The sequence below is a fragment of the Conger conger genome, chromosome 2 (assembly GCF_963514075.1).
Source record: "Conger conger chromosome 2, fConCon1.1, whole genome shotgun sequence".
Taxonomy (NCBI): domain Eukaryota; kingdom Metazoa; phylum Chordata; class Actinopteri; order Anguilliformes; family Congridae; genus Conger; species Conger conger.
Window position 1 is genome coordinate 17,186,938 of NC_083761.1, and position 16,625 is coordinate 17,203,562.

The 16,625-nt window shown below is 40.4% G+C and overlaps 1 protein-coding gene across 1 annotated transcript; it reads right to left on the bottom strand.

Annotated features, from left to right (window-relative positions):
* Window positions 1-2,737: 2,737 nt before the first annotated feature.
* On the bottom strand, window positions 2,738-16,404 carry LOC133122915 (ornithine aminotransferase, mitochondrial-like). The gene is made up of 10 exons (XM_061233191.1): window positions 16,270-16,404; window positions 11,098-11,314; window positions 10,702-10,926; window positions 10,517-10,612; window positions 9,955-10,082; window positions 9,169-9,291; window positions 7,739-7,867; window positions 6,481-6,594; window positions 5,410-5,554; window positions 2,738-4,649 (listed from the first exon to the last, which is right to left on the bottom strand). Exons 2-10 carry the CDS (start codon window positions 11,303-11,305, stop codon window positions 4,489-4,491), a joined length of 1,329 nt encoding a protein of 442 aa, XP_061089175.1. The 5' UTR covers window positions 11,306-11,314; window positions 16,270-16,404; the 3' UTR covers window positions 2,738-4,488.
* Between the last annotated feature and the right edge of the window lie 221 nt (window positions 16,405-16,625).

The window sequence follows — 16,625 nt, forward strand, 5'->3', positions numbered from 1 at the left end:
AGATATTTATTTTTTACCTTACAAGAGAGGGCCCTTTTAAAAGCTCTTTATTCAACAGCTGTAAAAACACAGACCTTGAACCAACCCCCTCCTCATGATAAATCCTCATACTAAAATATAACTAGCACGTCAAACTAAATAATCTCTTCTTCAATTACCATCACATACCATATGCTTATCTTTTTACATATTGCTATTCAGAGTTAATTTGGTCAAATTCAGCACTCCCTAGCTGGATGGTTTCACCTCTTCTCTCGTGTAGTATGCTGTTCTATGATTTATTAGTGTGGAAAACAGTCGCTGCATGCAAGGGAGTGTATCTCAGTAGTGCACATGTTTCAACAGCAGGGCTGCTAGCTACGCAGGTGCTGCTAGCATAGCGGTGACAGGGGAGCTCAACTGGAAAATCATAGTGGGAGAAAAAAAGGTTGATCAAAATGCATTTGCGTCATTCGGAAATGTTCAAGTTTCAAGCAGAAAGGCGGGGGGAGAGAGATATTTTAGTGAAGGGGCACTCATGAATAGATTTATTGCGACAGGTGGGTACAGCTCGTTCGGAGTGTCTGTCCTATTCCTCTGTTACAAGAGTTTGTGCGTCAGGAACCGACTGTCCCAGTCTGTAACGGCACACTGCCCCCCGCTCCAAGGTCACTGGGGAACCAGCCAAAGCATTCTCCCTGAACACCTACTTTATGAGATTTACTCTAATTTTGCAATGAGTGTTTCAAGGCCTGCGCTAATCATATGACAAAGCTCCTTTCAGGAGGGAAAAATTTGACAGAGGGATAAATATGCAGGGATCACTCTGTCTGGTGGTCTATTATTGGCAGATTATTATTTACGAGACCCACTCTGAGTGTGTGTGTGGGTGTGTTTATGTGAGACAGTGCGAATGTGTGTGTGTGTTTTCTAGAACTAGCTGAGACCACTGAGTAATCCAGCTGAAGTAACGGGAGTAGACAATAAGACACAAAGCCCTAGTTTTACTCTTAAGTAAAGCCATGACACTGCATATCCCTGGCTCTCACTATGCCACTCTTTCTTACAGTCTCTCTGGCACTCTCTAATGAGCTCACTCATGCAGCTCAGAGACTAGACCAGGAGACAGAGAGGGAGATTGATCATTGCCCTCTCCTCTCAGGTGAAAAACAGACACAGTGCTGTACGGTGACACTTGAGTGCACTGAGTGGCACAAGTTTATGTTTTACCCAGATTTAAAGCTAAACTATGTGATTTTCATCGTCCAGACATCTTCAGAAATCTTCAGATATGAGGTGTAGTGTGTTTTAACAGGTGCTTTAGTCTTGTAATGAGACTTAAAGATAAGCATGTTTTACTGTTACGGTTTGCTTGACAAGTACGATTTTCTTACCCCATTGGCAAATCTTTAAATAAGCCTCAGCTCATTGTTAATATTGTCATCTTATTCAGCAAAAAAAATAAATAGCTATAAGATTTATTAATATATACAGTCCAAATATAAAACTAAAATTGAGATTTACTTATGTTTTGTTGTTTTGGAGTAATATTGTCATACTAGAAAGTGTTGAATAATGTTTTACTCAATTTAAACTCCCCACAAACAGGAAGTGAACCAGAACTTTGTGTTGGCCTCGCTATTACAGATTATCAAGCTTTCATTTTCACCGTTTTGTGTTTGCAATGCTTGTCTCAACCGAATTCTTTCCATACTGCTTCTCTGTGGACGAACTTGCTGTCCATTTTCCACAAAGTCAAAGTCTTTTCCGGGCATTTCAATAGACCTGCTAGCTCTCGCATCAACCAACAACTTGGCTGTTATCTAACCAAACAGGCAGTAGGAATGTTACCAGTGCAAGACCTCCATTTACTGTTATAGTGACAGGTCAGTCATAACTGGACCTATGCGAACAAAAAGAAACAGTCAGTGTGGAGATAAGGGCATTAAGAGAATTAACCTTCTTTTAACTTGACTTTTAAGCTTTTGTACAATATACATTCCTGTGGCTGCAGTTTTACCTTTGTACGTTTTACCGTAGTACATGTATTGAATCCTGGGGGATACTTTCCTTTCTTGGTACTATACCTGGCATTTGACTGGAGAAAGATTTAATATTTAATATAAAACATTTAAAAAATGAGTGGTTATTTTTGCCTATACTGAAACTACACATTGGGAATACTTACATACAGCCTACCATACAGGAAACGCATGATCACTCATATACTAAGCAAACCTTACACACACTTGCACATACCCACACACATAAACAAACACATACAGTAATTAAACATACACTCTCAAAAACAATCTCATTTTAAGATACATAAATACTGTGCTTTATATTTCAGTGTCGAGAAAACATTTCGAAAAAAAGAATGTGCCACCACCTAGTGGCAGATGTAGGCTAAGGTGTATAGTGTGTCGTGTTTGGGGGTTTGGAAAAATAAACACTGTAAAAGCTAGCTACAAGCCATCCAATATCACAAATGTAGCTGTTCCAGAAAGCCAACATTAACAATTGAGTCATTTACACATAATTAGTGCTTTTCAGTAAAGTCATGTGTTTAGAAACCAATATTTTTAACAGAAGTACTTAAACGTACTACATGGAAAAATGTGGAATTTCTGGAACATTGTCACACCGACCTCCTTGTGTGCAGTTCCTTCAACCCAGTTAGTAACCCCCCTCCCCCTATGAACAAACTCTGCTAATGTTGCCAAGTGTAACTTTAAGGCAATGAATACAAGCAACAGAATCTCCTTCATTTATTAGAAGAATATTTTGGAACAACAATATTGTTGTTAAAACATTTTTACAGAATTGTAACCAAAGCATTCCTTACAGAAAAACTAGGGAACAACACGAGATGACAAAGAAATAACATCCACAGAGGAAATGATCACAAACAGTATATTCCAAATTCCAGTGTTGGAAAGCTACACAGTTGCAAAAAAAAAAAAAAGGAGGAAAAGAAAGTGCAACAGTCAAGTTCAGCCTCAATCTACAACATGTACTGGTGTCAGTTCCCCATCAGCACTTTCATCCGGAGGATAACTTTACATTACATTGCATTAATGGAATTTTGCAGACGCTCTTATCCAGAGCGACGTACAGTTGATTAGACTAAGCAGGAGACAATCCTCCCCTGGAGCAATGCAGGGTTAAGGGCCTTGCTCAAGGGCTGTGCGGGTCTTATTGTGGCTACACCGGGGACCAAACCACTCACCTTGCGGGGCCCAGTCATGTACCTTAACCACTACGCTACAGGCCGCTTTATAACTGTGCCATAACAGCTACAGTAACTGATCGAGTTACGTAATTGCCGGCTTCAGTGATACCACTGCCAGAAGTCAAGGACTTTTTGTCTTTGTGGGGGGATTAGCCCCGCCATATTTATTTTGCTCTCAGCAGCCCAAAGCTCTGAAATAAAGCATATTGAAATAGGTAAACGGGTGTGCACTGCAAAAAGAAAAACCAGCTCAGTGAACCAACTCAGCGAACATTTTTTTATTTTATTTTTTTTCTTATTGCTAATAAGGTGTGAGTTTTATTAATTTCAGGATTTCCCATCGGGGTGAGAAAATATCACTTGTCAAACAAATAGTACCTTAAAACAAGCTAAGGTTTAAAAAATAAGGTATGAAGGAAGAGAAAGAAAACTAAGAAACTTGCCAAGTCAGGCTTTTGCAGTGTACCCAGTAACAAACACAGAGAAGTGTTGTGAATACACAAAAGCGTTACTGCAAAAGGCAACGGATTAACGGATACATGCTTTTTCCCCTTTAAACTTTCATATCAAAATGAAAAGATTCTGGGTGGGCCAAAGAGCATTATGCTGATATTTTCATTGAAAAGTAAGAAGTGTACGATTCTTTGTACAAACATTTTGACAAGAAGCATTTTCTTATCTTATACTCTGCACTCACTTTGGGATTTGATATCACAGAGCCCATAATTACACACATGCTTTTGTAATTTAAAGCACTGTACGTCTGATTTATTAAGGACAACACTAGTTAATGTCTTAACATTAACTAGTGTAGTTCCAAGTGTAGTATCTTTCAAGTGTAGTATCTGCTACACATTCTCTTTAGATGGCCCAAGGCCTATATGACAGAGGTGCCCAACAAGGGCCTATCCCTCTCAGTGCCAACTTCTGCTCTTAATTACTTAACAGAATAATATCTTGACCTGTAACAACTAAAAATGAACTAAAACAAACTGGTTGACGCAGACGCAGACCAGGCCTCTAGAACCAGCCTTTCTTTTCTCCCAGGTAATTATCTCCCGGATCTTCACACCTGACTCCCAGGACCCTAGAGGCCCGTGATCTGCTGTATACACTAGTTCTATATTTTCACAAAATTTTAATATAGGCATATTGAAACAAACATTTAGCTGTGAAATAGTTTTCTAACTCATTACATAGTCCACAGCAAGGTGTCCATTTGAAATCCGCAGGAGGAGGTTGTCCATGGAGGTACTGACCAGGGGTCAGTGGATTCAGAAGGACAGGACTGTCTTCTGAATGATGTCGGCACATTCTCTGACCTCATCCTCCTTGATTATGAGTGGAGGGGCCAGCCTGATGATGTCACCGTGAGTGGGCTTGGCCAGAAGACCATGATCTCTCAGGCGCAAGCACACCTTCCAGGCATTATATTCTGAAAACAGAGGTGCATGTTCTTATGAAGAGTAGGTTTTTCCACAATGTTTTTATTTTTAATTTTTTTATAATGGTAGTGAATGTTAGATCAGCATTATAATTTTTAGTTAAGAAGCTAAGAGTTAAGAGCCTAAGCCCCGGCCCTTTGTCCTTGAAGATCCAATCACAACTTGGCAAACTTTGCAAATCCACATAACCTTGGTCAACTAAGTTTGGCGATAATTTTATCTTTAAAAAATGGTAAAAAGATGTGCCTGAGGGCCTTTTCAATAGTGACACGATACCCTGATCATTTTAAAGGCGTGGTGTTTTTTTCCCTTTTCCCAAGTTTAAGTCACATTTGCAGAAATATCAGGAGTGGATTTGGCTAACATGGGAGACCTCATCACCAACAGAACTTTAACACCATCTCCAATTACACAAAGTAACTATTTATCTGAAATTTAATTTTGCTTACTACTACTCGTTTAATGTCTGCCACTTAATAAGGTATGCTTATTTGGGTAGCACCTTGAAGGAATGTTTTGATCGCTAGAGTGGGCAAGGCTAAGGGTTGATCAATTACTACACCAGCATTTAAGGAACATTCTAAACACATATTTGAGATCTTGCACCTTGAAAGATTGACTACACAAGTGCTATAACTGTCCATTTCCCATTAATGGTCAACAGCAAAGACAGTTTTGTGAAGCTGGTGACAACTCACAGTGAATTTCCACCTTACGGTAGGATGCACGAGAGTGAGGCGTGGGCCCTACCTTTAGTCTCCTTTATGATGATGGCGTTGAGAAGACCCTTCCCCCTGACTGTGGTGACCACGTCACTGGGCAGCTTCATCAGCTCCGACCGCAGCAGCTGGCCCATTTTGTCAGCGTTCTCCGCCAGGTTCTCCTCCTCCAGGACCTGCAGACACAAGCACGCACGGCTGGGTTCAGTGTTGCTCCTTCCACTGTTCTGGACAACACAACCTGGTGTAAAATCCAGCTATAACCAGCTTGAAATTCCAAAACATAGCTTGAGCTGGTCGAACCATGTGGAGTATGGAATTGGTCTGAACTGGTCAACCAGCTATCAGCTGTTTTAAAACCTAGCTTCAGCTGTTTTTTTCAGCAGGGCACGTATGGGTTCATTTATTTGTGAGTGGATATCTACTGAAATGTTTAGTGGATGGATAGATTAGAGAACTGCCAGGTGTATGGGAGGGTGGACTTTTGGCACGTTCATTGTTCATGTCGGACATTTGGAAATAGGATAAAGGAGTGACATAATAAGCGTCAGTCCATACCACGTTGTCACCAAAAAAAACCGCATGTTCAGCTTTGATGCTTTGTTCAGCTGTGACGCGTTTGTTATCATCTCCGAAACTCCCTAACTGGAAGTCGGAAACTGCCAACTTCCAACATACCATGAACTCACCATTTATGGGCAGAACAAATGGTTAGTGGATAGAAAGATGGGCGGGGTCAGGACAGGGACATGGGTGGGATCAGCAGACAGGTGGACAAATCGGAGTAACAGATAGGTGAATGATAGTGTAGCTGGACAGGTGAATGGTCAACATTGTGGAAGGATGTCTGATGACCACAGACTGACGAGTTGTGCAGTGATGGACTGGGATCAAAAAACGGCCATGGCATTTACGACAGACAATTTTCACACCCAACCCAAATTCACCCTTCGCTAAGCCCCACCTCCCTCGGTTACTGCCGCCATGTCCATTAAGTTTTCGGTGTACGACAGAGCAAACAAGGTATTCTCAACCGTGAAAGCATGTGAACTACTGAAGGAAAGTCAGTCACTGACTATGTGAGTGCATGACTCATACCCACCTCCAGGGCGGCGATAGCCACCCGGCAGCCGAGAGGGTTTCCTCCGTACGTGGAGCCGTGTTCCCCGGGCTTGATGGTGAGCATCACTTCATCATCGCACAGCACCGCGGACACCTGGGCGGGAAAAACCGTGGTCACATGACCAGCACACACCTAGTCACACTATTCCAAACCATTGTCACACCACTCAGTTTGTCCAACAACAGGTCTGGAGCTGAAAGACAGACAAGAATGTTGAAATTCACATCCTCTTTTTGCATGACTGTCCTCCCAGCTAACACAAAGCATTCTTCACAATGTTGTTGCCTTGTAGTGATAATGTTATAACATTCACAAAACATTCCAGTAACACTGTGAGAAGATTTTGTGTTTGTTGGGCTAACATTAACTAGTGCTGTCCTTAATAAATCAGACATACAGTGCTTTAAATGACAAATTAATTTGAGGGCATGGTATTAAATGTCTGCAATATACTGCCAGTAATACATTTTCAGAGTTCAGGGTTTCTTGAACCAAGTCTGAACAGCAGAGTTTTCAGTCTGCAGCAGAAGTGAGTAAATCAGCTGTCCCAGCTGATGTGGGGAGCTCTTTCCACCACTAGGGGGCCACAGCAGAAAACAAATCTTACTGACAAGATGTGTGACATGGGAGTTCTTACAGAAAAGACGCTTGTCTTGCAGCATTCGATATGAGAATGTACCACTTTCCTCAGTATGATTTTCCCCTAATGTATACTAGGCAGTCAAATTCAGCATACATAACATTATAATCACTCGGCAGACTTATCCAGAACAACAAACAGAAGCAGAGAACATCAATGTTAGCCTCAGGAATACAAAGTGTGTACCATAAGTACCAGCCCCAAACAGGCTGCACTGTGTGGCTCAGGGGGTGCCAGTCAATACCTCCACAAAATTAAAATGAAATATATATGTTTAATGTATACTATTAAGAATTCTTCCCAAGTGGTCAAAAACTTGTTTTTAGCGCACTTGTCCCTGGTTATGATTTGCACTTCATTGTTTGTTGCTCTGGATAAGAACGTCTGCCAAATGACTGTAATGCATATTATTACCCTAATATTTTCATTTTCGATTGCAAATGTGATTTCTGTGAAATACATTAACCCAAAAGTAATATCATGAAAAAAGAGACGGGACGTTTCGTACATATGAGTGCTTCGCGACAGAAAGGTTAACTGTTCTCAGCCCACCGCTCCCAAAATAAATCCCTAGCTATGTGAGACTCGAGCACTCACAGGATAGACTCCCCCAGACAGCGCTTTGCCCAGGAGCACCAGATCCGGACGCACGGCTTCGTGATCCACAGCCAGTCTCCGCCCAGTCCTGGCCAGGCCCGTCTGCACCTCATCGGCAATGAACAGCACCTACACAGGGATTCACAATAAGGCTGCGTTAGCCTCCCCTGGCAGGGAGGGCCCAATGCATGTTATAATCAGTTACAACTGATTGTAACGCAGCAGTGTGAGTTAGGTGCCGATCAGACCAAGCACGCGTGAACACATTGCAAAAATGCCAAAATACCCAATATCTGTACAGCCTCTCGTTCTGCTAACCAAACTAAAAAATTGCCTTTTTGCACTTTTTAAATCCCTTAATGAGTTTAAAAGCCTCAAACAAAGTCTCCTTTTACTAAGCTTGAAGAGATTAAGCATCTTAAGTCTATCCTCGTAACTCTTATCCTTCATACATGGAATCAATCCGGTTGCCCTTCCCTGAATCTTTTCCAGTGCCTCTATATCTTTCTTATAGTGCCCACAAACTCATTATCAAATGCTTTTTGGAGATCGAAATATACAATATCATAAGCTCTGCTAACATCAAAACACCTGGTAGCTTCCTCCAAGAATGCCAAAAGACTTGTCAGGCATGACATACCTTTACAAAAACTATGCAGACTGTCCCTTAGAATGTGATTATTTTCAATAAATAATTCCAGTTTGTCTCTAATGATAGATTCCAGTATTTTACATGTGATGCAAGTTAGACTGACAGGCCTGTAGTTTCCTGGATGAGTACGTTCCCCTTTCTTATATATTGGTATTATATTACCTTGTTTCCAGTCACCCGGTATTTCTCCAGTTTCTAAAAACTGTTGAAAAACACTTGCCAGTGGTTTAAAACTCACTTAACTGTTTGTGTACCCTTGGGAATATGCCATCAGGGCCTGCTGCCTTACTTGTCTTTAGTTTATGTAATTAATCTAGTATTTATTTTTCCCATATCTCAATATTGGCATTCTGGCTTAAGGCCTACTAGTAACCTCGTCCTTGGTAAAACCGTCTACAAAGTAGCCACGTAAGCAATATCTGTATTGTTATACAGCAGTTCTCGTTCATAATGAATTTAACTCGTTAACTTTCCTTTTCCTACTACAGTATAGAAAGTTTTTTTTTTTGTAAACTCTTACATATAGCTTTATTCACCCACTGTGGAGACTTTTCTCAACATACTTTTCTGCACCTTTGGAATGAACTTACACTGTGCAAGTCTAACCCTTTTGAACCTCCCCTTCATAAACCTGCCCCACTTTTCATGAACAGGGACTACTTTTCCTATCATTTGGTTTTGTCTGGCTCTTAAGAGGCAGCTGACTTTAATTAATTTTCAGTAAAATATGGGGAAATAAGATGCGTCTCATGGTCACTGTAGCGGGCCTCATACTCACGTTGTGCTGGGTGCAGAGCTCTCTCACTTTGGTAAGGTACCCCGGGTCTGGAACGACCACCCCAGCCTCGCCCTGGATGGGCTCCACCATGAAGGCAGCCACGTTCGGGTCCTGCAGCGCCCACTGTCAAACACAACCTCACACTGTCAGCAACCAAGGCAACCAAACACTGCGTGGCCATACTAAGTGCTGCTTTTATTTATGAAAAGGCACTCTAGGTGGTTCTCTGATAAAGGGAGGAAAATCCAGCTTGACTGAGCATAGACCTTAACATTGATTGAGCTGATGAAGCTGCTTATAAAGCTGTTCTAGCTGGTCTGAACTGGTCAACTAGCTACCAGCTGTTGTTTTCTTCAGCAGGTAGGGAAAGTGTATGGTTGGCTGTTCTACTTTCAAGCAGTTATTAATCAACCTTTTCTGGGTAGCCAATTGTTCAAGTGTGACGGACAAAAGGGTCCACTGTTACCTAGCCAGAACCCATTCTGTATAGCACTTAAAAATGAAAAGAAACTGTATGAAACAGTTTACAGAACTGCACAATCTGTGTGTTTGGACAATTGCATATGTTTTGGTCATCCTTGGTGTATCCACTATCTTTACCGAGAACCTGAATTAACTGCAAGTGCTTGCTGTGTTTTACATGCATCTCGCCTCACACGTGAAAAGTAAAAAACATTTTAAAATAAATACTGATTGACTGAACAAACTAACTTGATAGGTGGACTAGATTGCTTGGTCAGTTGACTGATTAATTGTTCATGGGTATGGAGATGGGGTTAGGATTACCTCCAGTGCTGGCAGGTCATTGTAGGGAACGAGCTCAAAGCCAGGCATGAAGGGGCCAAAGCCCTCATAGCTGCTGGGGTCAGTTGAACTGGAGATAGCCGCCATCGTGCGGCCCCAGAAATTTCCATCTGTGCGGGAGAGAACGGGAACGAGCCATTAGCGTAGTACCTCTAGAACCAAGGGGTTACAACTCACTGTCGCATGAGCACCGTATCAACATCACCTTATCAATAAAGTTGTCGTAATGCTTGTCCCAAATGGGGTTTTTTTGCTGACAGCTGCCCTGCAATAATGTTTCTAGGCTTGTTTTTCACAACAACAGCGTTTGATAGATACGTTACCCAGAGCGAATTTCTGAAATGCAGAAGAAAAAAATACCTAAGTAAGGTGACCGTGAAATGCATTCCGGTCTAATACCAGACAGGCAGACTGAAGGGCAGGCATTTTAGCAATAACCTTGCGCTTCCCATTACTCCACTTTCATTTCCAAAACCTTGGACAAACATTGGTTTATTAAGCCAACGAATGCAGAGACGTTTAACTGCAGAAATTGTCGACTTACCCGCAAAAATAATCTTGGCTTTGTTCTTGGGTATTCCCTTCACATCATACGCCCATCTACGGGCCAACTTGCAGGCCGTCTCTCCAGCTTCCACACCTGTATGACAAATAGAGAAAAGGAACATTACATAAGCCAAATATCCACCCCGGGCAAATCTCTCACATTCACAACTGCCACATCCTGACCTGTGTTCATAGGCAGGACCTTTTGGTACCCAAACAGTTTTGTGATGAGCTCCTCGTACTCTCCCAGCACGTCGTTGTAGAAGGCCCGGGAGGTGAGGGTGAGCTTGGAGGCCTGTTCTTTGAGCGCGGCGATAATCTTAGGATGGCAGTGGCCCTGGTTGACCGCGCTGTATGCGCTCAGGAAATCGTAATATCTGTTGCCTTCGACGTCCCACACATGCAAGCCTGCGTCAAACCAGATAAACATAAGTTGAATGTGTGGTCAAACAGACACAATGTCCATATCCTTAGGGAAGCAACCTCAGTATGTCCAAGCATTTCCCATGGGTTTGTTTTTGCATTCACCCACCCCGATGCCTTTTAAGGAAACTCATAATAGGACAGAGAGCACAACACCTTCTGCTCGCTCCAGCGCCACAGGAAGTGGGTGGTAGTTGTGGGCGCCATACTTTTCCTCCCGGGCAAACACCTCTTCTGATGACAGGGGGCGCTGTACCTTCCTAAGCTTGGAGGTAGCTGTGGAGGCTTGCCGGACTCCCGAGTGCACGTTCCGGGTCAGTGCTGGTCCTGCCCGGATGAGGCTGAAGTTCACCTTGGAGAACATCCTTTTTAACTGCGTCAGAAGATATCTGCATGAGAGATGCCGGATAAGGAATGGACTATGGTCATGTGTGATGGCGTGGCTGGGACAAAATTGTGTGAATTGCAAACACTCGTCTAAGCTCCAAATGACATAACCAGTCACAACACCCTCGCCTACATTACATTCCTTACAAAAGCAGCCTGAAGGTGGAATTACATTACATTACATTACCGGCATTTGGCAGACGATCTTATCCAGATTAGACTAAGATTAGACTAATTAGACTAAGCAGGAGACAATCTTCCTCTGGAGCAATGCAGGGTTAAGGGCCTTGCTCAAGGGCCCAACGGCTGTGCGGATCTTATTGTGGCTACACCGGGGATCAAACCACCAACCTTTTGGGTCCCAGTCATGTACCTTAACCACTACGCTACAGGCCGTGTAGAAAATGGGGTCATAGTTTGTGCAGTGACTGTCCTGGTGCCTGCCTGTATAAAGTAAAAATAGGACCCCTCCTTGCAGTCGTCGAAAAAAGGTATGTACCATCTGAAACTAAATTTAACACATCAAAGACACCAGCTCTTATGACATGAACTGATCAGCACTAATGCCTTAATTAATTTGACTTCTAATACTCTACGAAAATAATTTTACCCACTGCCAGCTACAAGCTTAATGTGGATGTAAAAACTGCGTAAATTTGATCTGACCCAAGACATTATTTAGGTTAACAAGGTGGATCAAACCATCTTCAATCAGCCTGTTTTTCATGGTCTAAACAGGCCAGCTAGTCCTTAGATGCCATGTTCAATCCACAGATTTGTTCACCCTCAAAAACAAGTAAAAATTCTGACATATTTATTGAGGGATTAACTCATTCCATTGCACACTTTTCAAAAACAGAGATGACACTTCCATATTTGTGCTATCAACTTCCCGGGGAGACATTTCAGTTCCAGCACAGATGTGTGACAAATCCACTTGAATATATAGCCTTTTTTCCTATTACAGTCAAGGTAGATTTGTGTAGTCGTCAACCTTGCTGAACTAGAAAGGTTCTGGGTCTATGCTGATGGATTAATGGCTCAGCAGTCTATGCTGACTGGTTAATGGCCATAATCATAACTATGGAATTACAAGCGCTAGATAAATCGCTGCAGTAGATAATTCAAACTCCAGTTCCATGTCCTAGTCAGGAATGATATTGATATAAAACATCTGTTTGTGAAGATGTTATCATATCATATAGCACTGTACAGTACACCATTCAAAATGTTATAAATATTTAGGGCTAGCCCACAGGACATCGTGGCCTACCATAGCATGAAAAAAGATGTAGCCTGATTAAAGTTGTCCTTGCAGTCACTTCTGAAGAGCAGTGAAGGAACAACAGTGAAACCCAAGTTCCTGACCCTGATAACAACACCAAGGTCAACCCACTCCGGTTAGATCCCATGTAAATATTTGATTTGCCTTGTTAAAATTGGACTGATGATTGGCTCTCCCAGCCCTGCCCCCAACATACCCCTCCACATCACAGCCAAGGCAGTGGCTGCACCATCTGAAGAGGCTCAGGCTTAGCCCTTTGGGAATCTATGTTGGGGAAGAATGCCTTTATCTACTAGGATATTGACACATTACAGAGAGAGTGCTTAAATTGTCTTAGCTCAGTAAACCACGTGCATATCAATTTAGGTTGTGAACAGAGCGTAGCTACAAGATGCACACTTGCACACCATGAAACTTGTTTTGTTTTGTTTAGAGCCAAGTGAGCGTTATTCTTTATTATGTTTAAACTGTGCCATTACATTGTTCATTTAATTAAGAAATTAATTCATCTAATTAGTTTAGAAAATAAAGCAAACAGAAATTGTATGCTTGCTTGGTTACTAGATACAGACCCCAGCACAAAAATGTAGCTTAATGTTACATCAATGCTTCACACAACCGTACTTACAATTCCTTAATATTGCATGCGAGTATTTCATTTTATTATTTATTTAATGTTTATTTGAATAGGGAAAATGCATAGCATAGCATCATTACTGCCAGTTTACACTAGGTTCATGGAGCTAATGTTTTGCATACAAAGATTATAGCTTTTGTTAGTTTCAAACTTCCATCCCTAGTTTGGCTTTTTTAAGGAAAAGGAGTCAAGAGATAAAATAACAATGCACAAAGTGTTAAACAGACAAATACAGAAATGTTAAAACCTACAAATATTCCTATAAAATGTTAGGATACTGTACATAGGCTACATACTATAAATGAAAACATTCCATACATATTAGGCACATACCCATCACTTTATTACAGAAAAAAAGGATAATTAAGTATTATATACAAGACAAAAATGTTTTTTTTTAAATGCACATCCTAAACATATTTATGCATACAATAAGAAGAGCGTTTCACAGAAAATCTTGAGTGATTTTGTTGGAACCATTGATAGACCCATTTCATGCGAGTTGTTTCTCAGACCACAGATGCCTCGTTTGTAGACCAAGTCGATGTATGCATCACTGTGTCATCAGCAGAAAGAAACTGTTCAAACCAGTTAAACCCTTTGTCTGGGTGTCACTGTCAACCTGTGAGCCCTTAGGGGCTGCTTGAAATTGATTTAATCCATAGTTCCTCCATTCCATACTGAGTTTGAATACTGTATTGTGTTTGCTTTACATTAAATCGTTGTTGAAGCAAATGTACAGCAGGGACAGTAACTGGGTCAATGACGAATAAAGCTTCTAAAAAGTTTTTTTTTTTTTAAGTTTGTTCAAAATGGATGTAATGCATATTTTTGAATCTGGAACAATGTGTCTAAACAAGTCTCACTTGTTGTATAACATTTAAAAAATATGTGTAACATATTTTTAACTTCACCGTCCAAAAAATGTCAGGTGGTGCAACCAAATATTTGTCAATATATTTTCCCACTATTTATTTTAAGTAAAACTTTGGCAAGTATCATTTAGAGTGTCTGCAGTGCCGAACACATTATTCTTTTGTGGTTGTGTTTTGTATTTATAATAATTTAAGACTATTGCATTCTAGTAGCCAGGTATTTGGTATCTTTAGCATCCTATTTTACATTTAAAGACAGAAAAATAATTTCTAAAATATACAAATGAATGCATTAAATACAATAGCTATTCACATCATAGTTATCAACCATTTGTTCATGTTAACCTATTATTTATTGGTTTATATATATATATATATATATATATATATATATATATATATATATATATATATATATATATTAAATACATATACGGTTGTGCCACCTGACAACATTAGTAATGACAGGAACGATGTTGAATAATTACAAGGTTTGAAAGTGTATAATATCTTTAACTTTAAACTAATAAACATTTGTTAGTAATGTAATAGATAATCTTAGAGCTTTTAATAACATTATTTATTTCATATAATGAGATTCCCGGCAGTTGCGCCACCTGACTTATTGGTTGCGCAACCTGACTTTTGCAACTAATTTCAAATTAAACAGGCTTCTACTTGGACGCCTGTATTAGCTTTTGCAATTGCTATCAAATTCATACATATAATTTAAAAATGTAATAAAGAGTTTTGTGATGAAATAACATTTTCCTAGTTTTACACTGGTTGTACCACCTGACATGGAAAGTGTTGCCAGCCTACCTACGTATTAAAACTAGCTATTTTTATCAATATTTGAGATAGATCTACAAACCTTTTCACTCAGGTTAATGCTGCGTTCCATTTGTAACTGTCCATAACTGTCACTTGGGGTCCTCTTGATGATGCAATATCCTGTTGACTGTTATTACCTCTTAATTTCATAACAAAAGCCCCATATTGACGGTTGTGCCACCCTGACATTTGAGAACATACAAATGCCGGACAAAAGTTTTCCAATTATCTCAATAGCTTTAAAACTATTGGTACTTGTAAAATTGGTTTATTTGAAAGGTTTCAAACATAAAATCATGCCATAGCATTTTATTTTGAAATTATTATCATTAAAATACTATTTTTAATAGTTTTCTTAGTCTGTACCTTTGCTCGGACAGTTGCGCCACCTGACTTTTTGGGGGTTTGAGATGCCAAAACATGAAAAAAATAAAATTATTTGAATGTACTCAATATGTATTCAGACTAAATATGTTTTATAGAAGGACGTGATGTGTCATGAATTTATCTCATTTTACAAGGAAATAATGCACTCGGACACAGAAATTTGCACGTTATGTCATTGACCCAACTCCAAACTCATACCGCTTGGTTACTTTGTTCGTCTTTAAACTACCTTCCCAGGTATTCGTGCCATCGTTTCGGGCGCAATTTACAGTAGGATTTTAAAGGTACAATAGTTAATTTCGGACTTATAACGGACTATAATTTAAGGACTATAAACACAGGTAGAGGGTGTCAGTGAGCCTTTTTTTCAATGATAGGAAGTGATTGACAATGGTCTTGTGACAATATTTGAACACAAAATCTTACCTATTGTACCTTAAGTTAACATTAGCTAACAAGTTGCGGGTCCCAGCAATCTGGTTCAGACGACTACAAAGTGTCTACTGATTTCGCATGACAAGATAGGTCAATAGACTAGATGGGCAGATACATAGCTGCCAACTCTCACGCTTTCTGCGTGAGACACACGCATTTGCATGTGCGTGTGAAAACAGGCAAATGCGTGTGTCTCACGCCGAAAGCGTGAGAGTTGGCAGCTATGCAGATAGCTAGTTTGCTAAAGTGTCCTAACTTAAACACACAGTATAACGTTACATTGATTAGTCACCAGCTATTCGCTTGATAAATGACAGTTTAGCTAGCAAGCTAGATAAGATCAGACATCACCAAGTAATGCCATTAAGCGGTACTAACGTTACATTTAGCTAACACAACTAACTACCTACCTAGCTAGCTAGCTAGCACGTTATGTACATTACATAACAGCTCTTGAATAGTGATTAAGGGTTAGCTAAGTAACTTACGCTTTTGTAACGTAGACCTCTTCTTTTTTATGAATCTTGCAACACGTAGCTATCCAATAACACCGATAATACCCTGGTTGTATGCCGTGAAATGCCTTGATAACTGTGAACTTATTTAAAATTGTCAACCGCGTGGTCCTCGATGTCACACACCCACGACCACTGCTGAGCGACGTTATAGTAGGAGGCAACCCAGCGAATGTGACGTATTCGTATGATGCAATTTAAGCAGGATCTCTCGGTACTGAACTGTTCTAAATGCCAGATCCTATAAAATCCCATACTTCTATGTATTTATTTATGTAAAATGTTTCCCAGAAGATGCAACTATGATGCATGTGAGGTGTGCTAACACA

Coding starts and splice junctions, on each gene's coding strand:
- LOC133122915 (XM_061233191.1), bottom strand. CDS start 11,305: ATGTTCTCCAAGGTGAACTTCAGCCTCATCCGGGCAGGACCAGCACTG. Junction 10,613..10,701: donor GGTCCTGCCTATGAACACAG/GTCAGGATGTGG, acceptor TTTGTCATACAG/GTGTGGAAGCTGGAGAGACG. Junction 5,555..6,480: donor TGGCTATCGCCGCCCTGGAG/GTGGGTATGAGT, acceptor TTGTGTCTGCAG/GTCCTGGAGGAGGAGAACCT.